General features: G+C 34.3%; 1 protein-coding gene across 6 annotated transcripts; it reads right to left on the bottom strand.

Annotated features, from left to right (window-relative positions):
- Positions 1–26,916, bottom strand: CCP110 (centriolar coiled-coil protein 110). 6 transcript variants are annotated; one of them, XM_054589643.1, is made up of 17 exons: positions 26,728–26,916; positions 25,002–25,146; positions 22,857–23,012; positions 19,794–19,922; positions 15,561–17,205; positions 14,948–14,983; positions 13,539–13,669; positions 12,841–13,018; positions 12,133–12,272; positions 11,759–11,875; positions 8,704–8,805; positions 8,399–8,515; positions 6,855–6,928; positions 6,233–6,295; positions 5,497–5,556; positions 4,907–4,992; positions 1–1,733 (listed from the first exon to the last, which is right to left on the bottom strand). In XM_054589643.1, the coding sequence occupies exons 3-17, from the start codon at positions 22,995–22,997 to the stop codon at positions 1,681–1,683; spliced, it is 3,072 nt and encodes a 1,023-aa protein (XP_054445618.1). In that variant the 5' UTR covers positions 22,998–23,012; positions 25,002–25,146; positions 26,728–26,916; the 3' UTR covers positions 1–1,680. The 6 variants fall into 6 exon arrangements, with proteins under 6 accessions (XP_054445618.1, XP_054445621.1, XP_054445620.1 ...); XM_054589646.1 differs by lacking the exon at positions 4,907–4,992; XM_054589645.1 differs by lacking the exon at positions 14,948–14,983.
- Positions 26,917–27,223: the final 307 nt, after the last annotated feature.

Here is a 27,223-nt window from a genome sequence, read left to right as displayed (position 1 = left end):
TTTTATGAGAAAAGCTGTGAACATTAAAAAGAAATGTGTAAAACACACAAGCTCTTATCTTTAAAAAAACACTCAAGTTTCTCATCCTTAACCTAAAACTAGTTTTAACTTTCTCTGAAATATACTATTTATTTAGCTAATTTGCATTAGTGTACACAAAACTTTTAGTATCTACCTTTCTTATTGGAAAGACCCACAATGATATGAGTAAGCTGTCTCCTGAGTCTTCAGAGTGATAAAGCACAATTTATCATATTAAGAAGGTAATCTGATTTTCTTGCCTACAAGTAATAAAATTGGTAACATAGACATTTTTGACTGTCTTCTAATTTCCTGGTTCAGTCAGTCAATAAACAATACATCTCAATAAAGAAAATCAAGTTTACACACAGAGTAGGTTATTACTTTCTGCGTACAGTTGGATGTAAAAATTACATTTTAAATAGAACAGAAAATCAGAGAACAATCTTTATCTCCATTCTTTAAAGAATATTAGGAATATATATAGTCTACATTTTCAAAATACCAGTATCTTTTAAAAATTCAGAAAGATTAAATGTACACAGTTCCAATTTTATGTGAGAAGCACAAAGCCCTTTTTGGAAGTGCTATCTTAAATTAACAATGGCATTCTCATAAAATCATATTCCCTTGATAACATTTTTGGTTTTATATTTTAAATGAATATGTTAGTGATTAAAAACTTTAAAAAGCAGTGCCTCTTAAATAATGCAAAATTTCAACTAGACAATATTACCATCCCATTTGAAAATCTGAATTTATTATTATATAGCTCTTTATTCTCTAAATCAAGCATGCTAGAAAAAGCAGACTATGAAGAAACAAAATATACAGACTAAATAGAAAATAAAACTGCATGCAACATTTTATGTTACAGAAATGAATGCAATTATGCATGCCACTACATTCAGAAAGATTGTGCTGTCTTCACCAAAGGTGTCACCTACCACAGAAAGATTTTATAGTTTATTAGAAATGTTTCTAAGAGTGCTGGGGTAACATACATTAAACCTAACATTTCTGTAAAACAATTAGCTATTGAGAGATGTGTGCTTATGACCAAAAAGGTGACCCCAGATACTTCTGTGATAAATGTTAGGTGGACCACAATCAGCAGGCGAGTGTTTTATTCTATGTGGTAATCTTGTAAGTCCAAGAATATGAAGACTGAGAGATTAATCAGTTTTTACAAAACCAGGGGAAAACATTTTTCTGCAATAATTTCCCCCTGAATAGAACAGTATCTAATTTATCAAATTCAGCAATCAGTATCCAGAGATGAATGAAATTTATATTTCAAAGCTTGTACTTTATCTCACCTTTTCAATATTTTATAGGCATAAACCGAAATGCCCTTTTAAGTTTATAAAGAGGCTCTCAACAGGCATATGCATACATGAAACAAACTTATGTTATTATAAGTTAAGCATAGAGTCAATTAACTAAATACTAATTCGTCTTCACCCAAATCTAATATTAAGAGAGGAAAATGGGGGCATGGGAAGGAATTAGCCAGGTTGACCATATTATCTACATAATTACTCAGCCCTTTGACGTCACTTTGTGTAAACAGAATCCAGGGTTAAATGAAAAGTCTTGGGCAGGGAGAATAACATAGACGAAACCCTCCCCTACTTTATCCTAATGAATGTTGTCTTCTTAAATTGTCGCAACATTTGGCCGCTTTCTTTGGATTTTTCCTGCATATACTCCTAAAAATAGAGCAAAACTAGTATTATTTCTCAATGTTGGCTCTTCTATAATGATACCATTTAATGAGTGCTTATTATCTACCAACCACTATGTTAAGCAACATATATTATCATATTTAATCCTTACATAAACTTCTGAGGTAGAAACTGTTAATGTCTATTCATCCTAAGGATAATAAAACTGAAACACAGGAGAGCTAGAAGTAGAGATTCTGAGAACCAAATTTAACCTAATTTGTTGTATTTCTTAACCACTTTGTGTTACTGCCTCATATATTGCTTTAATTAGTGGTTTCTGAATTTCACTACCAACACTTGAATTAAGCACAAAACATAAAATGAGCAAGTATGTGTTAAAACATACAAAATCAGAGACTGCAATTTAGTTTGTAAAAACTATAAACAACTTTAAGTACTTTGCAGCAAATTTTAACACCTTAGAATTCTACTTCAGTCTAAGAGTATGTTTATTCTATCATCTTAACAAAACTGAGTTTCCTAAAATTGCTTATTGAATGGTTTGTTCTCCACATAGATGATATCAAAGCACAATTTCAAATTTGTTTGAAATATAATCCAGGCCATTAAAAATTTGAACAGAAAGAGTAATCTTTTCAAGAACTATGGAACCCTGTATTGAGATTCATAGTTAGAATTATAATCAGTCATATCCCAAATTTTCATTTTAATGTCAAAGGATAAAATTCTCAGGTCTTTTAAAAAAATTATTTAAATATGCACTCATATACTGGGTTAGCCAAAAAGTTCATTTGGCTTATTTCCATACAGTGGCTCTAATAGTGCTTAGTTGTCTTTAACTTCATTCAAAACAATTTTGTTAGGTTGTATTGTGACAGCTGTCGTATCAGAGTGCATTAAAAAAAAAACTTAGTAAAATTGCCAAATTTTTGTGTACCTATTTTAATACTGAATACAGAAGAAAATAAGCAACAATTTCTGCATATTATGCTTTATTATTTCAAGAAAGGTAGAAACAAAACTGAAATGCAAAGATTTGTCCAGTGTATGGAGAAAGTGATGTTGACTGATTAAACGTGTCAAAAGTGGTTTGTGAAGTTTCATGCTGGATTTCTTGCTGGACGATGCTCCACTGTTGGGTAGACCAACTGAATTTGACAGCGATCAAACTGAGACATTAATTGAAAACAATCAATATTATGCCACACAGGAGATACCTGACATACTAAAAATAGCCAAATCAATAAAGTTATTGGTGAAAATGAAAAATGTCTTTTATTTTTCGGAAAAAACTAAATGGACTTTCTGGCCAACCCGATGTAAATAAATCTTTAGAAAAATAGGAAAGTTTTTTTTAAGAGTTTATTTATATTTTTTGGTTGTTTTTTTTCTTAAGATTTTATTTACTTATTTTTAGAGAGGGTAGGGGAGAGAGAAAGAGAGGGAGAGAAACATCAATGTGTGGTTGCCTCTTGTGCACTCCCTACTGGGGACATGGCCTGTAACCCACCAGGCATGTGCCCTGACTGGGAATCAAACTGGTGACCCTTTGGTTCACAGGCTGGCACTCAATGAGCTGAGCCACACCAGCCAGGGCAGGAAGGAATTCCTGTACTTGTTTAGATACATATTAATTATACATGTTAATTCAAGGATTAAGTTCATTTGTATTCATAATTACACTGTGATGCAATTAAACCACATTAATTCGCAATACTCAGCTTCAATGTATATTATTAACTGCATATTATTCAGCCTTTACACTGTTGAACATTACTGAATAAAAACAGTAGTTGCTATTTTGCTTATACGTTCACAAGTGACAAAAAGTGGAGATGAAATGCATGAGAAAAGAACATGGAGAGTAGTCACTGTGACAAATAGATAATATGAGGCAAAACAATACTAATTTCTCAATGATTTGCCAACTAGCTAGGATTTATTACAATACATATCACTAACATGGAAAAAAATTGAAAATGTCTTAAAATTCCATACAACTTCACAAGCAACTGATCTGGTATTTTGTCTGAGTTCTTTCAAAAGGTTACCTTTTGAATCAGCTGGTTTTGTCTACCTCTGGCATAAGATGGATCTTCACCTGCTTAATCCCCTTTTAATAAACCTACTTCACTCACGATGACTTCCAAAAGATGACACTTAAATTATCATCTATACATGCAACATTACGAATTACATTCACTCTATATGTAAAAGGTCAGCAATCATTTCCAAATTACGATAAATATCTTGTTCCTTCTTTGAACTTCTGTGAACAAGTGGTGATAACATTAGAAAAAATTCTTATTCTGCTTGTTCCCTCCTATTTCAGAAAATCACTTAATAGTAAAAGCTCTAAAATACTGTAATTGTATATTAAATGAGATTAGAATTGATTAAAAATTTAATCTTCATTGTCTGGTGATTAATATCGGTTTCTTTTAAATCCTTAAAAAGTAGTATAGTTAAAGAAGAGCATTTTGAAAGAAAGTAATTTTAATAGATATGGTAAATTTTTGGTAAGCTTATTGAAGTGTCTCAACAAATATGCCTAAAAAAATATTAAAACATTAGCTTAAGCATTTTGCATTAGCTCAACACTGAATTTGTCTTCTTGCCACCATACATAGAATTAAAAAATTCAGTATTTAGTTTACCCTTTAAAGAGTTCTCAAATAATAAATACAAAAGAGATTTAACTCACGCTTCTCATTGAGCACAAGATTAAGAAAAATAAAAAAATAAAAAAAAACCTTACCCTCTCCCAACTGGCATATTCACATTTGATCTTGTGGTCAGACAGAGAAATTCTTCCCATTTTGTGCAGATAAAATATTCCTGGGTAATAGCTACACTTCCTCAAAACTGAACATGCACAGATTTAGGAATGTGCTCATTGTTATCCATACATTTCACTCATTTATAAAAAGGCTTCTGAATTAAGCATGTATAATTTTACAATTTTTTCAGATTAAAAAAAAGTCTTTCCATGAAATTGTTACAAAAATTAAAATTGAAACAAGTTTTACTAAGATCTCCTGACTGCCACAACATACACAAATGATCACCAGTGGAAATGACTGTGAATATGCCAGAATTATGGTGGCAAGGACAGAACGCGTGAGGCCTGCATCATGGGGCAACTTGTGCACTTCTTTCTTTTGCATGGGCTTCGGGAACTCATTGCTACACACCTGAAACAGGCGCTCTGTTAGGCACTCTGCTCTGTGAAGACTTCTGTCTATTTTGCACAACCCCCTTCACTGATGTCTTAGGGGTTCTAATTGAATATAAAAAAATTAATAAGTCACTTGCATTAAGGTCTAGATGTTCAACATTCAAAGAAAGCAACCATATTGTATCAACTGTTCTTAGCACATATAAGCTTGAAAATAAGACTTAAAAAGAATTTAAGTCTCATGCATGCTCATTAAGGAAGCTATGCTTCACTTCAGCAGGAGACTATAACATACTTAGTTGGAGAATCACTTTAGTGATGCTGAACTTACTATATGGATGTTTACAATATTTAATGAGCAAAATGGTATGAAATGAAAAGTAAAAACATGCCAACGTAAGATGATAATTAAAATATAATACACAATAGTACAACAAAGGGTATCTTTGAACACAAAACTTTACAAAATCTTCCTAACGCTATTAAAAAAAAAATTACACTTGAAAAATAGTTATCTCTTATGTAAAGAACACTGAATTATTTTTCTTCTCAGAGCTAATCTTGATTTGAGTGTTTTTTAAATACCCTTATGTGTTGCATCCTTACCCTTGTCTACTAAGTAGCCTATGAACAGGAGCATTTTGTCCTTGGTTTGGCTGAAGGACTCTGTTAACAAAGTAAATAAAAAATTAATTCAACAGGATAAATTCCATTATCCCCCCCCGCCATTTTCTTTCAATAAATAAATGATAACAGTTTGGTGGAAGTCATCTGTGCAATGATATGGCCAATATAATATGACAAAGCAAAGCAAACTGATTAAAGCAAATTAATATGGTACTTATATTTTGCTCACCAAGAGCTCAAGCCTTAGGTTTCTGTCATTAAAGAGATACCCAACAAAAGTATTAATCCTTCTATTTTTAGATAATTTATCTATCTACTTTACAAAAGCCAACTTTTCCTTTCAAACATCTAAGAGAAGAAACTTCACTTTTACAAGAGTAGAAAACAGGTCAGAAATATTAAGCTAGCTTTCTAAGGTTTTCAAATAAATATCAAAGACCCTCTTGATATGGACTGAACTCAGGACATATGGACTCAAATTTCCACAAGAGAGAGCATGTCCCACAGAAAGCTCGAGGCTAGACAAGTAAGTGCGCAGGTACATGACCAGGTGTTAATATGAATTCTAACTCTGAGATCTTCCAACTCAGCAGGGAGTGTTCTGCTGAGGTAAAGTGGAACAAAACCAATAAAAAGCAAGCTTGAAATTTATAACATTTTCTTTTCTTTAAAAATAAAAAATACCCTCTCATTGAGACTAAGTGATTTTTCTCACCTTGTTTCAGGAGGGTTTTGTTTAACCAGGAATTTCTTATTTGGCATTCCCATTTCAGCAGCTCTAACACAATATAAAAAAAGAACACACAAGTAATGCATTTAGAAAGGAGGTGAAACACGTTTACAAATGTGATACACGGTGGCAGAGACAAATCATCATTTAAAAGTTAATGCACCATGAAAGACCTCTATTAAACATATTAAAGACTACTTTCAAGGAAAGAAGAGTTTTAATAAGGTAGTTATTAGGATATTCCTTGCATCAAGTTTTTCCTCCCATGAAGTCTTTAGGATACTAGAAAAAGAATATATTTAAAAGATATAAAATTAACAGTGCATGTAAGGATGAACTATTTTTAATATTTGATTGACTACCAATTACACAATTTGAACACTGACAAATTTAGTAGTTAATAAATACATTTATCTAAAGATTAAATCAGATTTTACCACATTTTAATAAAACTCTTTATATTAAAAAAACAGGATTTCTATCAGTTAAGTTGCAGAAGAGTGAACTGTTATTGTCAATATAGATACACAAACAGACCAACAGATGACTAAAATTAATTGGTTTGATAATAATTAAATTAATGTGATACGACATGAGAAAAACTTACTTCATGTACTTCTTCCTATCAAGAGACTTCTGTGTTGCAGCGGAAAGAGCCACTCGTGGACTTTTCATTTTATCCTTTAAAATACAAAAGTAACAAAGCTCTAGCGGTACCAGTAATACCACTAAACTGCAGTATAGGATGATGTCAATGGCACGGACAAGCTTCTCTTAACAGCATTTTGAACTTTAACTTTGTCTTTACAACTGAAGCAGTCTAATTTTTAAAAAATAATTAAAATTATTTTCCCCCAAAGAAATAATATCAAATTTGCTTGTTTTTCTTTTGCCAACCATACCAAGATGATTGATTCAAATCACAACTCTCTAATACTATGGTGTATTTCAAATTAACTTGAAGGCTTGTTCCAACTCTGATTTCCAAAAAAGGCAGAAGCTACATGATACTTTCAAGTAAATTCCATCAGGAGCAGAAGATAGTTTATCAGGCACACAAACAACATTCAAAGCTTTAATTCCAAAATCTAATCACAAAACAATATGTAATTCTTTCACCAATTTCTTTTAAATCTGTCTACAGATTTAAATGTTGTTGGTAATCCTGGGAATTACCTGTGCTTAAGAATTGTTGGAAGGGTGCTGAAGTCAACAGAAAATATTTATTATCAATTATTCCAAACCCAGAGGAACATATATATAATATATGTTTCTGCCTCTGCTTCCTGCTAATATTTGGTCTTTGACCCAAGTTCCTAACAGAGCTAAGCTCCTAAAACCCTTGTAATCTGATTGATAAGGATGGTTGAAACATCTTTTTTTCCTCATATTTGGTCTTTGACCTTGGATCCTGACACAGACCTCCTAAACCCATTGGAATTTTCATCTTTTGTTCTAATGAGGTGACTCTGGGTGGACTCCTACAAGGGGGGTGGTCATCAGAAAGACCAAGCATGATTAGAAGTCTGGAACTTTCAGCCTCGCCCCCTTTTCCCTGGAAACAGAAGAGGAGCAAGAGACTGAGTTAATAGTTGATCATGTCTACATGATGAAGCCTCCATAAAATTTCCTAAAGTTCAGAGAGCTTCCAGGCTAGTAAACAGACATATGTGTCAGAAAGATGGTCCCAACTCTACAGGAACAGAGTGCTCAGGATCCTTCTGGACCTCACCCTATGCATCTCTTCATCTGTATTAATTATTATATCCTTTATTATATAATAAACCAGTAAACGTGTAAGTTAAATGTTTCCCTGAGTTCGGTGAGTCATTCTAGAAAATTAGTCACCTGAAGGAGAGGGTGACGGGAACCCCAAACTATAACCATCAGTCTTAAGTTCAAGTGACAACCTGGGAATTACGAACGGCATTTGAAGTGGGGGCAGTCTTAACTGCCTCCTTAACTTGTAGTATCTAATAACTCCAGGTAGATACTGTTGGAGCTGAATTGAATAGTAGGACACCCAGCATGTCAAAGAGTTCATCGGTGTGGGGGAAAAAAGCGCACACACCTGGTATCAGAAGTATTTTATGACTGTAGAAGAAAGAGTTTTTCTTTTTCCCTCATTCATTACAAAATCAGGTAACATACCATTTGCCTGAGCATTTTCTCTTTGCGAGCTTCTCGGTCATGATGTAGAATAGACATTCTTTCAGCTGCATCCATTACAAAGAATATATCATGAATACCATACAGGGCAGCTCGCAACTAGTTTCAAAAAAAGAAAATATTGTACCCATTTAAAAAGATGAGGTTAGGGTTCATTAATATTACATACACTTTTATTTAAGAGAAAAAGGGTAAAGTTTTCATTGAAATATATTTTCAGTGTTTAAGTGAAGGGAGAGAAATAAAGCATTTCCATTTCCCCAAGCCCTTGGGACCTGTACATTTACCTGAGCCAGCACCCTTTCCTGAAGAGAAGCATCCTGTGCTGAAACAACTCCCCTCTTTAATGGTGCTTCTGACTGAAAACTTCTTATGAATTCCATTGTGTCCTGAAAGATGAAATGTTCCTTCAAAAACCATTTTTCTGGAAAGATTCGTGATCATTGCAGTTTCCTCTTGTTCTTTTTCTCAGTCAATCCAAAATTACTAAGAACACAAATCTATTACTTCTCAAAAGTCAAAACAGCACCCACTTTAAAGTGGGATGAAAATACACAAACTGCCCTGGCCAGGTAGCTGAGTTGGCTAGAGCGTCATCCTGAATGCCAAGGTTGCAGGTTTGATCCCCAGTCAGGGCACATACAAGAATCAACTAAAGAATGCATAAATAAGTGGAACAACAAACCAATGTTTCTCTCTTTCTCTCCTCACCCCCTTCCTCCCTCTCTCTAGAATCAATAAGTTAAAAAGAGATTTTAAAAAAAGAAAATACACAAGTTTCTTTATATATTTTTAGAAATTATCTGAGATTAATAATTAGATTTCTAAAATTGTCTATCTTAGGACAGAGGTTTTGGGGAGGGAACTAAGAGAGCAGCCAGAAGGATCCTGGTGCTGACTCCTCCCCCATATGGCAGCAGCCATCTGGCTCAGGCAGACCACTTCCCTGAGCAGCACCAGCATGACAGGACACAATAACCCTGCCCCCAGGAAGGACTCTGCCCCACCCTGTGGTGCCTAAGCCTGACTAGTTTAACAACTGAAGGAGACAGCCACAAACAGTAGATTCCTGGAAGTCTCAAACAGACTGCCTAAGGTCAGACAGGGTAAACATCTGATATCATCAGAGGCAGATCAAGAAAGAAAAAACTGGTCTCCTACCACAGAAGTTCACACCACAAAGTGAGGCAGTCAAGACAGATCAATTTAAGAAGCAGAAGCAAAAAAGAAGAGTCTCACAAATAATGGGAAAACAAAGAAACACCTTCTAATTAAAGGGAAAGGAGGAATCCCCAGAAAGAGAACTAAATGAAATAGAAAAGTAAACTATCAGATATTGATTGAGTTCAAAACAATGGTTATAAGGGAGCTCAATGGGCTCAGTGAGCTCAGAGAGAATTACAAAAAACCACAGGGAAACTACAAGGAACTTACTGCAAACTATATCAGAGTGAAAAAGGACATAGAAACTATCAATAAGACACAAGAGGAAATGAAGAATACAATTTCTGAATTAAAGAACACAGTAGAAGGAATCAATAGCAGGCTAGCAGAAGCAGAGAAACGAATCAGCGAGCTGGAGGATAAGGTAGGAAAAAGCTCCCAGGAAGAGCAAGAAAATGAAAAAAGACTCAAAAAGAATGAAGAGGTGTTTAGGGAAATGCAAGACAAACTGAAATGTAGTAATATCTGTATAATAGGGATACCAGAAGGAAAAGAGGAGGAGGAAGGGATAGAGAACTTGTCTGAAAAAGCAATGATGGAAAACTTCCCTAATTTGAGGAGAGAGAAAGTCACACAAGTCCAGGAAGCACACAGGGTCCCATTCAAGAGGAACCCAATGAGGCCCACTCCAAGACACATCATCATTAAAATGGCAAATATCAAAGACAAAGAGAGAATCCTAAAGGAAGCAAGGGAGAAACAGGTAGTAAATTATAAGGGAGCATACAGCTAGCAGCTGACTTCTCAACAGAATCACTACAAGCCAGAAGGGAATGCCAAGAAATATTCCAAGTCATGAAAAGCAAAGGCCTGGAACCAAGACTTCTCTATCCAGCAAGGCTCTCAATTAAAATGGGAGGCAAAATAAGGAGTTTCCCAGACAAAAGAAGGCTAAAAGAATACACCTCCACCAAACCAGCTTTGCAAAATATGCTAAAGGGACTGCTTTAAGAAGACGAAGAAGAGGAGTCTATGAATGCCCAGTTCCTTTCACAGTCACCAATACTTGACATTACCAATATTTTTAACACTTATTAATCTGATTGTGACAATGATGTTACTTTAATTGTTACTTTATTATTTGTTGAAACTAAACCTGCTTTTGTATATTTCTTGCCTATTTCTATTATTTTTAAAAAGCTTTAAATGACTGTTTGGTATTCTTTATCCATTTTTTGATTAAAAGTTTGTAGAATTTTTGCCCTTAAAAAGCTCTTAACCCTTTTTTAGATGTGTTGCAAAAACTTTCCTTTTCTATTTCTTGTCCTTTAACTTTTTTTATATGTACATTACTATAGAGTCTTAAATGTTTAATATAGTCATATTGTCAACATTTTACTTTATAGCTTCTGGATTTGAATATTTTACTTCAGGGTAAGAAAAATATTATTTTGTATTTTCTCCTAAAACTCCTTAGATTTTACATATTGAGTTTTAACTCACCTTAATATTTTTTGTATCATGTGTGAAATAGGGCTCTATATTTGTTTTATTTCAAGTAATAGTGGTCCATGCACTTTATTTGTTGAATAAGCCTTATTTTCCCCATTGATCTGAAATATCAATTTAACTATATATTGTACTGTTAGACAGATATATATGTTTTTTTCTAGGACGCTCATTGTATTTCATTGATCTACTTGTTATTTCTGTGCTGGTGTCATGTTTTAATTGCTGAGACTTTATAATGGAAATAAATTTTTTAGTATTTTATAATGGATTTTGACATTTAAAAAAAAAAATCAACATCCACTCCCTCCACCAAAAAAAAAAAAAAAAGAGAGAGAGAGAAAGGAATGGTGGAAAGAAGGGGAAGGGGCTAGTCAAAGAACAGGTATGAATGACCCATGGCCATGGACAACAGGGTGGGGATTGACTGTGGGAGCAGGGGGTGGGGAGTGGCCTGGACAGAGGAGGGTAAAGGGGGAAAAACTGAGACAACTGTAACAGAATAACAATAAAAATGATTTAAAATAAAAAAAAGTTCCCTATATTATAGTAGCTAAAAAGAAGTATGATCTGCTGAAGTTCTGAACTAATTTGTTAACTCAGCTATTACAAGACTGACACAAACTGACACAGAAGTGAAATACAAATAATTTACAATAATCTTCTTACTTTTACAGTTTGTCGAAGTTGCTTCAATTTATCGGTCTGCATAAGCCTACGAGTAAGAAATCCTTTGGCCACAGCAGTTATTCTATTAAATTTTGCTTGTACTTCTGGACTGATAACCTAGAAGAAATAAGATAGACACAATGTTTTAATAATCTGAGTATTACACTCAATTGTTTTTCTTAATCTATTACAATGAAATAAATTCTTCTATGTATGTATGTTTTTTGTGTAGTTTCAACTCTAATAAAAGCTACACTAGTGGATGTATGACAAAAATATCCATGCTTATTTGTATAATGTAGCTCTTTAAAAAATACAGAAAGATAGGTAGATAAATAATAGATGAACATACATGTATCATTAAGTATGCCCACCTGAGACCATTTAGTTGTGGTCCTTCCAAAAGGCCTTGTTACAGAGAGTTTGGTCAAGCCACTAGTTGATGATCCCCAGAGGTAGAAGGGTGCTTCATTTACAGAACCAAAGCTATGTTGTAGGGCAGAATTTGTGAAACCTAGAGAAATACAGAGTATTATACTTGATGTCAAATAATCAGAATATGCAAAACACCCACATAACATGACACTCATTAAGAACACTACTACCAACAAAAAGGAATGACAACTGCCTCTGAAACTGATCCACTTAAAGTATTTATGAACTTTAAGCTTATGTTTTCAACACAAACAGCATCTCAGGATAATTGGAGATGTGAAGATAAACTCTTACCAGGATAGGAATTAAATGTAGTAATTCAAGATCACTCTGGAGATAGCAAACTGTGTTTTCACTTGAAGCATATCACCTGCTGCATGAATGAACAAAGACTGGACTCTGAGTCAAATTTCCTGGTATTTTCCTTGCTAGGATGGGTTTCCTCACAAACACCTGCTCACCGGTCTTTAATCTGCTGCTATCACTTAATTTTTGTCTAGTTACTAAGCAGCTGGCAAATAGCAATAGGTTGGACATGGAACTATAATACTTGAAGAAAAAAAGCTGCAATCTTAAAATGTGCCAAATAAAAATATCTTGTTATAAGATTTTTTTTTCCAAATGGAAAAGGATTTTTAAATATTTACCAGAATTATTGGAATTTGAAGTATGGAGGGAATCCACTTGAGATAGCATTGTTTCTAACAAACCAGAGTCACTTATTTTTTTCCATTCTAAGTCCACTGCATTATTAATATCCAATTCAGAGGCTTCTGTTGTAATCACTTTCTTCTCTTTGAACATTTTCTCTTGTTGCTCTATTTCCTATAAATTAAGAGTTTATTATAACATGCTAGATATTTTGTTAAATTATATCCCCGAATAGTATCATTTTAGGCTTACCTAAAAGTATGTATAATTACCAGCAAATTGTTATCTATTTCATTTTCCTCCCTCAAATAAAATTGACTATTTACTTGATGTTAAAAATGTGATATATTAACAATAATAATCTCAAAACAAGTGTCCTCCTCTTACAATATACTCTCACGAAATGCTTATTTCAGATTCTACTTATAAAATATCTTTAAAGTATTAAGTTTTGAATTAAGGATTCAATAAAGTACCTTTCTGATAAATTCTACATTATTTTTAGATGCGAATCTAAACATTAAACTTCACATTCTGGTAATAAAAATGTTACCCATGTATCAAAATCAATGACCCCTTAAATTAAGATATTCTGGGAGAAAAATTACAAGTATCCTATCCATGACTAAAACTTTAGGTACCCCCAGCTAAATTCCACTTACCAGCCCTATATTTCTATATTTTAATTCCTCACCTTCTGCAATCTTTCCTGTTCCCTCTCCTGCTCAGCTATGAGTAGTGATAACTGCTGAGCATGCTGTTCTTCCAGTCTCCTCCGCATATCTTCAAAGGCTAACATCTTGCTTTTTAATATCTCCTCACCTTCTGAAAAGAAACACATCCCCTCAGATTTAGAAAATTTATAAATCTAGTATCTGATGTTTTATATCATCAATTTAAATTATGCTTCCGACCAGACTACTCCTGGATCTGACAAAGCACAATCAAGATATAGCTAGGTCCTCTCTTTGAACAACACTTTCTTTTGTGGCTCTTATTTCATGCTAACCAATAAAGGCCTGCGTCTCACCACCCTTACTTGCTCATTCAACAGATTCTTAGAGAGGGAGCTCTTCCCTGGAAAGGGTCTCCCTCTAGCTCCTAATTGATATTAGAGTCCTAATTGATATTAGAGGATATTGAATGGATCTGGAAGGTGAAATGAAACCAGGAAGAAGAGGTATTTCTTTAAACTCTGACCAATGAAGCCAGGCAAAGGAACAGCTTTCTGATACCGATGATGCGGTAAAAAACTATAAAATCAGAGCCATATTGAACTTGCACCGTTCTGGTTGTTTTAACCTGTCTTTTTACTTTGCCTTTTGGTTTCTAAATATTTCCCAAGCCATTGAAGACATTGTAGCAATACATTGTATAATTGGATTGCAGAACAATTTGTAAAAATACTTTTTAAGTGTACATTATTAAAAATGTTCTGAGTTAAGATGATTGCCAACTTATTAAGGATTGCTCTTTGCCCACCATCACCAAGATTTGTGTAGGAGGTGCAAAGGCAAATGCCTATCCTGTGATAGCATGTTCAGCTTCAAATATATCATTTAAATGAATGTGAAAAAAAGGTCCTGCTGAACATGTGCTAGGGGAGCAGACAAGTGAGCTTTTTTCCATGTCCCTTTTCTCTGCCTCTCTCTTCTCAAAATACTCCATATGAAAGGTTGTATTTTTGACAAAGCTTTTATTTAAAAGTATTGTAGTAACAACAACGTGGGGAGTTCCTCACTAAGTGTTGCCCAGTGCTATGAGGAAAGGGTCTCCCTTATCCACTTTGATAGTAACCTAGCTACCTCAACTGCAAGAATTGCCACCTGTTGGCTTTGTGTGCTTTTAGGATTCACTGAGACAACCTCTAGCCATGGTATGTTGCTTACAAGAATAATCCAGGTTAGCGTCCCAGGTTATGAAGTGTTTTTATTAGCATTGTTATATATGCAGTTGCACAAGATTTAAACGGTCTGCTCTAATCCTGTTTTTCCTATAAAACCTATTATTTTTAGGATGCAATTTTACAGAACATGAAGTTTTTTCCAGGAAGACAAATATCACATTAGAGCTGAAATGTCTATGTCTAAGAACTTCACTTACTTGATTTGTATGTCTCCCATGTCAGCAATGAAGAATCTATGAACCATGACAACAAAGTAAGGAATAATGAAGAAGACATGTTTTAACAATTGTTAACACAACACTAGATGCAACAGAAATTTGAGTAATTTCTATCAATAAAGATACTATTCCTGAAACCCTACTCACACAGCCTTATTTGTGATATTCTTCTCTAATAATTTGATGTGTTTACTGAAGGGCCAATTACAGGAAGATTTCATCACAAATGAAAGAGCTGATGAAAATATTAGAAACCACAGTCCAAAAGGAAAACATTATAGCAATACATTGGATTAAAGCTATGAGTGATGTTTCATGCAAAAACTTTTTCCTCCAGCCATTAACAATATTTTGTATAATACCAAGTGGACTGTGAAAAATTCATAATTTCAATTTTAAAATCCTGTAAGAAAAGCCCATCAAATGGCAATAAAGTGCATTTAATTATATGCTCTCTGATAAGATAAATGAAATTAAGTACTCTAATATACAATAAAGATGATTACCGATATTACTTGCAAAATGTCAATTAAAAGTATTAAATAAAGGTGCCATCTGCTTGACAAGTATCAAACCCTTCTAAGTTTCTTACCTTTGGAAATACTTTCCAACATTTTATTCTTGTTGATGTAGACAGATCCCTTAGGATATCTTTTTTCTGGCAAATGTTGCCTTTCCTGGTCAGTGATTCCAGTTGTTATGACAGATGAGCAGTTTTCTTTTTGCAGACTATCCATATCTAAATCAAGCTTCCGTTTAACTTTCTCAAAACTGTTATCCAAAAATTGTTCATTTCCATAGGACAATGTAGGGGTGTCCATCTGCTGCCTGGTATTCTGGTTTTGCATCAGTAAAGGAGATGGGTTTTTTACATCATAAGACTTATTCAGTTCCATTTGTGAACTGCAGCTTTTCTCTAACACACTGGTTGACCTGAGTCCACTCGTGGTTCCAACATTTTGACTTGCTACACAGGGATGGGTGGCATATGGCTCATGCAATCTTGGCATGGCAGTACCTGTACTGTCCATTTTGTGTGGTCCTCTCCCATCAGATGTTAACTGACCTTCCACAATAGCAAGTTCATGAATAATTTTATTTCCTAATTGAGTGCCTGAAGATTGACACACGTTATTTGAATTACCTAAAACCATTTCCTGTACGGCTTCAGATGTGTTTTTGCTGACATAAACCTTGCTTGAACAAATTCCTGTTAAATCAGTTGGTAAATTTGGCACAGTTTCAGGTATGTTTGTTTTTTCATCAGTATCCTGAACAACTAGGTCTACTGCCTGTTCTTTTCCTTTAGGACTTAATTCACAGGCATTTACTGGGTTATTTATAAGTATATGACATGCTGACGATGGCCTAGAATGCCTTCGGTGCATTTTAGGACTCAGGCTTGGCTCTGGACTAGGTAATTTGGCATATGAACCAGTAAGACTTCTGATAACATTATTTTCAGTAACAAAAGTGGGAATGACTTTAAAATCAGAATCAGGATCCGAAAGAGTGGGGTGACCAGTTCCCACAAATGTGTCCACTTTACAAAAGCTACCTAAAACTGATGTATTCGTGCTGCTCGCTTGAGTGGAAGCACCTTGGAGAAGAACATTTGATTTATTAAGGCTTGGTTTATCAGGAATCACTGAACCACAGTGTTTGCCCATCAACTGGGTCTTCTCTTTTACACGGTCAGTCACTTTAACAGCATCATTTTCTTTGTCTGAATGACTCTCATTAACGCTGCCCTTTGCACTTCTCAAACTGTGTCTAAATTGTTCTCTTTCTATATATTCCTTTGACTTTTTCATCAGGTTTTGAAGACTCATTATGTAGGGATCTGGAGTAACTTCTTCCAAAAGTGATGAATTCTGTTCTTCATTTGTTGGGAAGAGACCATCAGAGATTAGAGTCTCTTGCGGGGTTGCTGGGAAGGTCTTTAGAGAAGCTTCATTTCCTGTATGACTAATATTTGAACTATCACATTGCTTCAGAGAATTAAATTCTTCTGAATCCCTAGCTAAGTCTATCTCATTAGATTTAAGTTGGTCCTCATTATTTGATGGCAAAATTCCAGTTATCTCTTCAAACTTTGCTAAAGTAGAGTGCTCAGTAGGGCTTGGCAAGTTATTTGCAAAAGTAGCAGGAACATTCAAGTTTCCGACTTCTGAATTAGAGTGAATTGTTTCAGTCTCCCATTGATCAAAATCGCTGGCATTAGGTGCTTTTCTAACCTGAAAAAGGTAATTTAAAAATTATTATTTCCTCATTGCACAAAAAAACCTTTGATTTCATTGTTTTCTAAAATAAAACTAAAATTGAAGATTCAGAGTTCTAATGTTTGAAAACACAATGAAAAACTGAGCTTACCTTTTTCTATAGTATCCTATATCACATGGAACTCAAATGACTACAGGTAACATCTCTTAGTCATCTCTGTCTACTTATTAAGTTTTTTAAAAGGAAATTACCTATTCTGATAACAAATATGAACATATGTGCATGTGTATACACACACACACACACACAGATATTCAAATATCCACGTGCAATATAATCTTGAAATAGAAGTATTTTCCTTAATTTTCTTCTGGTTATATTATTAACGTCACCAACTGTTCCACCTATAAGAGTCATCACTTAAGGATAATGATGCATAAGATAAATAGCAAGTAATTGTATTTCTTACATAAGTGATTCCCTCCTTAACAAAGACTAACTTGCTCTGGATATTGGTTAGGAAAAAATAATTCAGTAATAAGACTCCTGCCTCCCACATACTCCAATATTAGCTAAAATCATTCAATATCATGCAATTATTTTGTAGTAAATGATAGCTCAACCATGTAACTTAAATTACTTAAAAATAAAAAAAATTTCCATTTAAAATCCAATTTATTAAAGCAAAATGTTAAATTTGATTAACTGATGGCCACTTAAAGCAGGAACCTGTTGTCGGAGCCACAATGGCTCAGTTGGTTGGAGCACTGTCTCATTCACTGAAAAGTTGTGGGTTCGATTCCTGGTTAGGGCACATGTCTAAGTTGTGGGTTCCGTCCCTGGATAGGGAGCTTACAAGAGGTGACCAATCGATGTTTCTCTCTCTCCCTCCCCTACACCCCTTCTTTGAAAGCAGTGAAAAAAAAAATGTCCTCAGGTGAGGATAAAAAAAAGAAAAAGGATAAAACAGGAATCTGTTAATGGGTTTTACAACAAGCAAAATAAGTAAAAAAAATGTAATAAATAAAGATGAGAACAATTTTATACACCAGAGAGGCAAAAGAAAAAATAAAATTACACTTTGTCTAAATCATTCAACTGTGTAAAAAAATTAAAAGTGACTTAGATGGTTTCTAAAGATTATACAACCATATATTAAACTAGCAGAAATCACTGTCATATTATTATGTGAACACAGATACCAGAATCCTGATTATTGAAAGGTTTTCAGATTGTTTTACATGTGCTTTTTTCCTGGACTATACGGCACTCCTGTTTTACCTTACAAATCCCAAGACATGTAATGGTTTCCAGGTACTATGAAATAAACAGCACAACAAGGTGTTCAGTCACAACTCAGGACCAAAATAAAACAAAAGAAATATGTATTTATGAAATTTATGAACATATTCATAGGTTTAATGTTTTTCGTGTACCACTAACATGAGTCTTTGGTTACATGATTTAAATAACAAAAACAACAAAAACCTATCGTAGAATCAAAGGTTTTACAGATGAAACAGACCTTAGAAATCTATTTTTAATATACAAAAGTTCTCTACCTGCATAATTAATTCATTACAGTTCAACACTGTACATGCACTATTAAACAGAGAAAGTTTTCAGACTCAACAACAATCTCTTTAATAATGTATTTGATATATTTCCTCAATGGACCAAGAACGATATACTATTTTTGTTTCAATATTTAAAAAAATCTAGTAATTCAAAAACCCACCCTTATTGTGCTACATATTATATATATATTTTTTAAACTTAATGAGAAATAATTATAATCTGCAAATTAAAATCTACTATCCACAGAGAAATGAAGGTAACTGTTAATGGAAAATATTCTAAGGTTCATTGTACATGTCTCATCTAGTATGAATTACACAAACCACTACCCACTAAGGATATGAAAAAATAAAAAGATATAACCAGCAAAACAGTGCTATATATGGCAGAAATTATTTGTTCAATTGAATTCATTTGTTTTTCTTCTTAGTATGCAATGAGATCCAGACATTAAAACAAACTGTTTATACAAATTTAAATTAAGCTAAATAAAAATAATTATAAAAGGTATGGACCTCTTGTTTAAATGGTTTTAATTTGGACCTAAGAAGCATCCAGGTAATTCTGTTTATCTAATCTAAATTGCATTTGTGCATCTAAGAGCAGAATTTTCACCAAAAAAATTTGGGGGCAGTTATTTACTTTAGTGGAGAAGGAGAATAAAGTCATTGAGTCAATAGTCTTGATTAATTCAGAGGTAAACTACAATAGCCAATTCTATCACTTTGTCACTGAGAATTCAATGTTTTTAGAGTCATAAGACACAGACAATAAGCAATTATATTCAATGTATGGCTCCACTGTCTAAGTGCCCTCTGATTCAAGTACTGGGCATCACTGACAAGCAAGTGAATTTTCCTTAGAGTAACTGAAATGGAATATCACAAATTATGAAGCTTCTCAAACAAAACAGCAAAGTATATTTGTAATTAATTATTAAGGGCAAATATATTTCTGAAAAGTTATCTTCAATGCTTACGTCATGATTTCTTAATTATAATTAAAAAGAGTTTAAATTACATACCTGAACATTTTCAAGGATCTCCTGGACACGAGTCAGTAAAGCTTTCTTCTTGCTGACTTGCTTTCTTGCTTCTACCTCAAGTGCTTTTTGCTTTTCATATTGCATTTCCTTTCTTTTCTCAATGTTAAGCTGCAAAATATTACAAATAAGTATTTTTCATAAATATAAAAAGCATATAATCAGGAAGTTTGGAATCAGACTGATTAAAATTATTTATAGTGAAAAAATCTGAAGTGATTAGGGGTAATGACTGGGGTACGCAAGATCTTTCACTGGTGATAAAAATATCCTGTGTAGGTGTGAGTTATACAACTGTATGCCATATATCAAAATCCATGGAACTTTACTGCTTAAGATCTGTATATTTTACTGTATGTAAATTATTCTCAACTAAAAAAAAGTTAAAAGAAAAAAAACCTTATCAAATGCTCTAAAATGAGGTATAAAATCAGCCCTTTTGGCCAATGCTGAGTTTTTCACTTGGTAATGTCTTACTTTACTAGGTGAGTTAGATTCTTCAATTTCTAACCTTCCAATAAAAGTACAAATTACCTCTTTGTTATCTCAAGAAAATGTCCAAAGGTTTAATAATAAGAGAAATATGTGGTGTTCTGTTTGCCTACAAAATCAGAAGACATATTTGGTCCCACTTCATTGTATAACCTCCACTAAAAATATAATGTACCTAAAAAAACTGAAGGCTTCTAGGCATTATATCTTTTTCAGTGGATTTAAATTTTAATTATCAAGTCCTGGGAAGTTTAGTCACTGTGTTAAGGAGTCAAGGACTTATTTTAGACTTAAGCAAATGAAAATGTCATAAAATATTATTCCAAAGATGCAAAAGTCACTCATCAAATATAACATAAAAACATAGATTAATATCCCTAAACATCAGATATTGCTTATAAATAAGTAACTGATAGAGTCATAGATCCTAAGCTATAAGATGCAGACACTTTGGTCCATATGAAACTAATTAAACAATTTGTCATTAAGTGGCTGATAAAAATGTTGCTTTAAAATTTTTTCTTATTTGCATGGTACCAAAAAGTCATCCCACAGTTTACTTGCTAATAAAAAAGGAGAAAGAAAATGTGTACCTTTAAAGAGTCACTGTAAAAGCAAGTACTCAAACTAAACATCAAAATAGAGAACTATTGATTATGTAACTTCTGATTTAATTTACTATGAAGTACCTGGCATCTTCTCCAAACAATTCTTGCCCAAAATGTTTAACATGACTAATAAAAACTCTTATTAGACTTAATTTCCAGTTTATAGGAACTACAGAACAAGAGGACAAGTTATACGTCACCATGAAGGAAATGAAGGAAACAATTAGACAAATCCAAAATGTACAGCATTCTACAAGATAACTTTAAAAATTCACTATCATAAAAAAATATTTTTAATAGGTAGAGGAACTGTTCTGGATCAAGAGATTTAAAAAATTGTAACAAGCAAATGCTATTTGTTAATTTTGATTGGATCCAGATTAGAAAAATATAGTTAAAACACGCATTTTGAGCACAAATTGAGAAATTTGATTATGAACAGAAAATGAGATGTTATTAAAATTATTATTAATTGTCTTAAGGTGTGATAATCATATTGGGGTTTTACATAAGAGAATATACTTATTTTTAGAATATGTATATCAAAATACAGGGTGGGGCAAAAGTAGGTTTACAGTTGTGAGTATGAGTAACTGTACTCACAACTGTAAGTTTATTCTTACATTACTTACAGTTGTGAGTTTATTCTTGCATTACTATTTATTAATTGTTGCATTATTGTTCATATGAACAACTGGAAACCTACTTTTGCCCCAGTTTGTATTTAGGGGAGAAGTCTCATGTATCTGCAAATTTCAAATGGCTCAGTAATAAAACAAAAAAAGTAGGTAAATACACACACACACACACAAACACACAAAATCACAAACATGATAAAACAAAGATGGCAAAAATGTTAAGAATTGTTAAATCTAACTAGTAGACATATGGGTAATTATTGTACTATCCTTTCAACTTTTCCTGTATATTTGAAAATTTCATTACAAAAAGTTGGCTGAAAATACCGATCATTTAACTCCTGTTATACCAAAAAAAAAAAAAAAAAATTAAACTCGTTTTCTTTCAATTAACTTTCTGATCTGAAATATAAACACGTACATTTTAAAAATATTCAATCACTATCAAAGGGTTTATGATTAAAAGTGTGTCTTCCCTCTCATCCTACATTTCCTTACCCCTCTCCAGAGAAAGAATACAATATCCTTATATCCTTATTTAAAATCCAAATAGTTAAAAAAATTAAAATAATAAAATAAAAATCCAAATGTATTAGTTTATTTAATCCTTAAAACAGCCTTATGTGGTAGGCAATATTTTTATCCTAATTTAACAAATAAAGGAAATGGACCTGCAAGTTCACATAGCAGGCAAGTGGCAGAGCAGTGATTTGAGCCCAGGCCATAAGGAACGAGGGCTGGGTTTTTAACCACTAGTCTACACTGCTTCTAAAAGTATGCTGTGTGCAGTGATTTATGGCAGCTCATGGAGATCGTACCATACCCATACACTTAGGTCTACTGTACTTATTTTAATGGCATGTATGAGATTCTGTAAAATAGACCATGGTTAAACTAGTCCACTACTGATAGACTATTTTAAATGATGTTATTATAACCTTATGGCTATTTCTTTGGACACTTAGATGAGAATATAACTGTAAGATATTCCCCAAAATGGAACTGCTGAGTTAAAGGTTATGTACTTTTAAATTCTGATAAACACTAACAAACTGCTCACCAAAAAATAAAGTCAACTGATTTTCTCAGCAAAAGTGCCTTCTACCCACAACCTAAGGAACACTTAACTAGGTCCCAACAGATCTTTGCCAATCTAGTAGGTAAAAAAGTGCTAATTTGTATTTCTTTAATTACAAATAAGTTAGGCATCTTTCTGATGTTTATAAGACTTTCTTTTATTTTTCTAGTGACCTGCCTTAGTGGCTCACTATAGAAAAAAAGGTTATTTAAAATCAAAGAATGTTTACCAGTGGAGAAAGCACAGCCACTCCATGGAAGCGAATAAGTGAAATGCTCTCAAACTGGACAGGTAGAAAGCTCTCTGTGGACAGTGATGCTTTTTGGACTCTGGCAAGACTTTTCTCACAGAACTCCTCATATTCCTCCATCTTCCCACAATCACACTACAAAAGAGAAAAATGTCATTTTCAATGTGCTGATAAAAATAGATCTTAAATATTTGGCAAATGTTATACAGCACTGAAATACTCCTAGAATTCATAAATTCCTAGAACTGGCCTTTCTAAAAATTTTTTCACTGATCAGGAGCTAGATCTTGAGTATATGGTAAGTAGGTCAAGATCCTACGCAGCTAAGGCTTGCTTCATATAGTAAGCATTTCTGAACATCTGTGTGCAAATCGATTTTTACAAAAGTACTGAGACCATACCAGTGAAATCTACTTAAAGGACACAAAATTCTATACCACTTTACTAACTTTAGATTTTAAAATAGAATATATTTTCTTTAGCAGAATTTAGCTACACAGCACAAGAAAAACTAAATTATACAAAGGTAGCCAAAAAATAAAAAAGACAAAAGGAGGGAAAAAAAAAGATAGTTCTATTTAAATAAAAGAAATACCTACTTTTAAAAATTCTTTTTCTATCATGGTGTTCAAAGTCTATTACTTGCATATTTTAAAAATATATTATGACTCCATCATCACTAGCCAAATCAGTCAGCAGAAGACAGAAAATCTATTGACTCTTGTAATAATTCTATTTTATTATTAAAAATTGGAACCATTGCCAATCTACTTAAAATAATCAGCCCAGTAGCTTCACCATTTCTGGAAATTGTGATGGTGGCTATGAAAATACAAGGTAACTGTGAAGGATTAGCCACCATATTCATTCATTTAGCATGCGTTAAATATTTAGTTGTCTGTTTCTATAGCATTATGTCCAACATTGTTTCCTTTAAATAAGGAAAAATATAACAACTATGGATTTTCAAATATAAATAAATAAGAAAAAATAAAGAGACATCAGACTCTTAACCAACAAGGGAATGAATTATGATAATAGAAAAAGTAATACAATAATGTTCCTTTCAGTGTTCATTTTAAAACAATTCATTAATGAAAAAAGAAAGAGGGTAGGTAAATTCAATTCATAATGTAGGATATGCAGAGATGAAATAAGATAGGATATGATAATGTCCTAAGCCTCAAGTTACTTAAAAATTCAGTACACTCAAGTGTCAGGGGCAAACTATAGCACAATTAGAAATGAAGAAAAAGCATACTCAAATTATGATTAAATTATTAAAAAATAAGATATGTTGCTACTTTTGACCAACTGGTAGTCTTAATTAACTTCTTCCTACCATCCCATCAATTCTAATTATTCCTATGTTTGACTTATGCAAAGTGAGAGTTTAATTTCAAAGAAATGGTTCTCTAGAGTGTGAATGAGATTGTTTTCCAAACTTATATTTATAAAACAAACAAAAGTAAAAAAGAAAACACCTTACTGCATAACCATAGCAAGACCTCAATTTTTAGTCTAGATCTCAACCCATATTATGTTTTTAACAACCAAAACATGCAGAAGGTAAGTTGTAAGAGAACATCAAATGACCCCATTTCTACTAAAATACTTCAAAATATTTTTTAACACAATCTATGCATCTAGCAGTACAGAGAACATAAATAGATTACTCATGTAATTAATGTAATATATTTCCTATGATTATACATGCAAAGCATGAAATTCTATCTTAAAGGTCTGGGAAATTGAAGGAAATATTGCTAAAATAGCTTTATGACATAGTTTTATTTTTCTTTCTACAACATCATATAGATGTGCCTCATTGTTTCAGAAAGTCAAATTCACATCCCTTAAACAGTACATGTATGTTATATTACAGATGTACAGTAACTTATTACAGCATAACTTATGGTATATGATAATGCATTAAACATCCCAACACAAGTGCTAATATGATTAGGAAATCACCAAATGATCCCAGAGGAGCATGACTGTATCCTTCTTATCCTTCAGTCTTAGCTTATTTGTCCCTGCCTTTGAAAGGCTGTCCCTTTAAATTAACCCTGTATTGGTCACCACGACATTACATTGCTGCTTCCCAATTTACATAGCACTTACCACTATCTGAAATTATCTTGTTTATTTCCTTTGTTTTTGTCTGTCTTCCTCCACCAAAACGTAAGCTCCATAAGCACAGGTACTTTCTGAGTCTTGCTCACCACTGAATCCCCATTACACAGAACAGCGTCAGCACACAGTAGCACTTGATAAAAAGTATCGAATAAATAAATCAGGGTAATTAGCTCAAACAATAATGTATACTAAACCAGAAAAAGCTAGCAAGGAAGAATGGAATTTAGAGAACGATAGATTCATGGATAACCCTACTCAAAGAAACTGGCACCTCTAAACTGTGAAGGCAACCATTTAAAAATTTAGCATCCATATCCTATACGATTAAGCAAGAGAGCACTTCCTTTCTCACAACACAATTACCTCTGTGAGCAGTTTTATTTTAAGGGAGACTTCACTACAAGGCCACTCCAACCACCACTCTACTGCCCTATACTTCCCTATCAGGCATTACCGGCCCACTTGAATTAATAATTTATCCGCTACATCAAGTTCAGACATGCCTTGTCTTCCCCATTTCTATACCATGACCCTTTTCCAAATAAGCCTCTTTGCAAACCCCACAGACTCCTCACCAGTGCTCTACCAGAAACGTCACTGAAGGGAATGGTAAAAGTAACACAGAACAGATCTTGCTTTGTTTTCAGATGGAAGCTGGTTGTTTACTCATCAATTCTCCCAAAGACGTAAACTTATTGTGGAGGCAATAAGAGGGGACGGTTTCTTAGGCACATACTAGCTCTAAGTTCTTGGCAATTCACTTAGCATCGCTATGTTTCAGTCTCCTCATCTGTAAAACAGGAATAATCTCATCTGTCTCAGAGATTCTGTGAGGATTCAATGAACTAATACATGTATGGCAATTAATATACTGCAAGACATGCAGAAAGCATCAATAAACGGGGCTGCTTTCATTAGGCAGATGATGATGATGATAATGATGCTGGTTTTTACCACTACATTATGAACTGGAGGGCAATGACAATGCTTGGGTCCTGATAAGATTCAAACGTAACTTAAAAACGTGAAAGGGGGACAACAGCTTCCTCATTTCGCTGCTTCCAGACCCTTCCTCATTAAATCAATCTCCAGCACCTGCCATTTGCCTAATTTAGGGGTAGGGAAGTGGGGTCAAAACCAGATAGAAGCAAAGAGTGGGAACTACCTAGTAGCATCGGGGGCAATCGAGGGAATTTGCTTAATTATCCTCCTGCTTATGCCCCAGAGAGTCGCAAAGGCAGAGTAAACAGCGCTCCTAGAGCTTCTGGTTACGGTAACCCGCGTTCAGAAATGGCCAGTGCACACCCTGGAGACGCCTCCTTCACCAGCTCGTAGGAGCAGAAAAAAAGGCCCAGTTTTATCAATAGCAGGCGGTTCTCCGGGTGCGGCCGGAGTTTATTTACCCCAAACCTCTGCTTTCGCCCCAGCGCCGCACGTCTACCTCCCTGGGAGCCTCTGATGAGGCTCCATCCCGAGGGCCCACCAAGCAGTGTCAGCATCGAGCATCACCTCTGCTTTCGTTGCCGCCGGCGCCCAGGAACCCGCCTCCTCACACCAGCGCCTTTCCAGGGGATTGAGGTCCGGGAGCCCAGCACTGGCGCTCCCCATTCGTCCGAAGCCCGCCCTTAGCTCCTCTGAGCGCCAATTTCGCCTCGCCCGGTGGCCTCGCAACAGGCACCCTCTGAGTTAAGCCCCTTCGGCACGTACACACCTGATCTCCCACGGCACGGTCACCTTTCGTTCCCTCACCACGGGCCTCGTCAGGAAGCAAACGGCTCAATAGGTACTAACAGAGAACAGCTCGGTCCGCCGCCGCCTTCTCCTTCTCCTCCCGGCCATATTACCGGTCTCAGGAGGCAACGCGGGCTCCAGGCAACGGCCGCCACCGCCCGGACTCCACCTCTCTAGGCAGGCACTTCCGGTGGTTGCTTCCCGGGCTGCCGAAACGGTTGGGCCACCAGAAAACTACAAGCCCCAAGGTGCGTAAGCGTCCTGGCCCAATGATGGAGGGCTTATTACTTGTGAGCAGCGCCGTACACGATGGGAAATGTAGTCTTCACTGCAAGCTAACGCCTCTACCATTATAATTAGAATGGAAACTGTCCCTTTTTCTGTGGTCTTTGGAAAAGCATACGATATTCACCAAAATTTTTTTTCTGTAAATAAAAAATTGCGGAATCTTATATGCCACCTCTAAAAGTTAAGAC

This window comes from Pteronotus mesoamericanus, unplaced genomic scaffold (assembly GCF_021234165.1).
Source record: "Pteronotus mesoamericanus isolate MK-2021 breed Mesoamerican mustached bat unplaced genomic scaffold, CSHL_Meso_final scaffold_167, whole genome shotgun sequence".
NCBI classification, from domain to species: domain Eukaryota; kingdom Metazoa; phylum Chordata; class Mammalia; order Chiroptera; family Mormoopidae; genus Pteronotus; species Pteronotus mesoamericanus.
This window is presented reverse-complemented; position numbering and strand designations above follow the sequence as displayed.

Bases quoted from the DNA above. Each gene is read 5' to 3' on its own strand.
- CCP110 (XM_054589643.1), bottom strand. From the start codon at position 22,997: ATGGAGGAATATGAGGAGTTCTGTGAGAAAAGTCTTGCCAGAGTCCAA. The intron at 8,516-8,703 runs GTAAATGTACAG...TTTTGAAACTAG, and splicing joins AGGAAAGGGTGCTGGCTCAG to TTGCGAGCTGCCCTGTATGG. The intron at 4,993-5,496 runs GTAAGGATGCAA...ATATTCAATTAG, and splicing joins AGGCTACTTAGTAGACAAGG to AACCCCTAAGACATCAGTGA.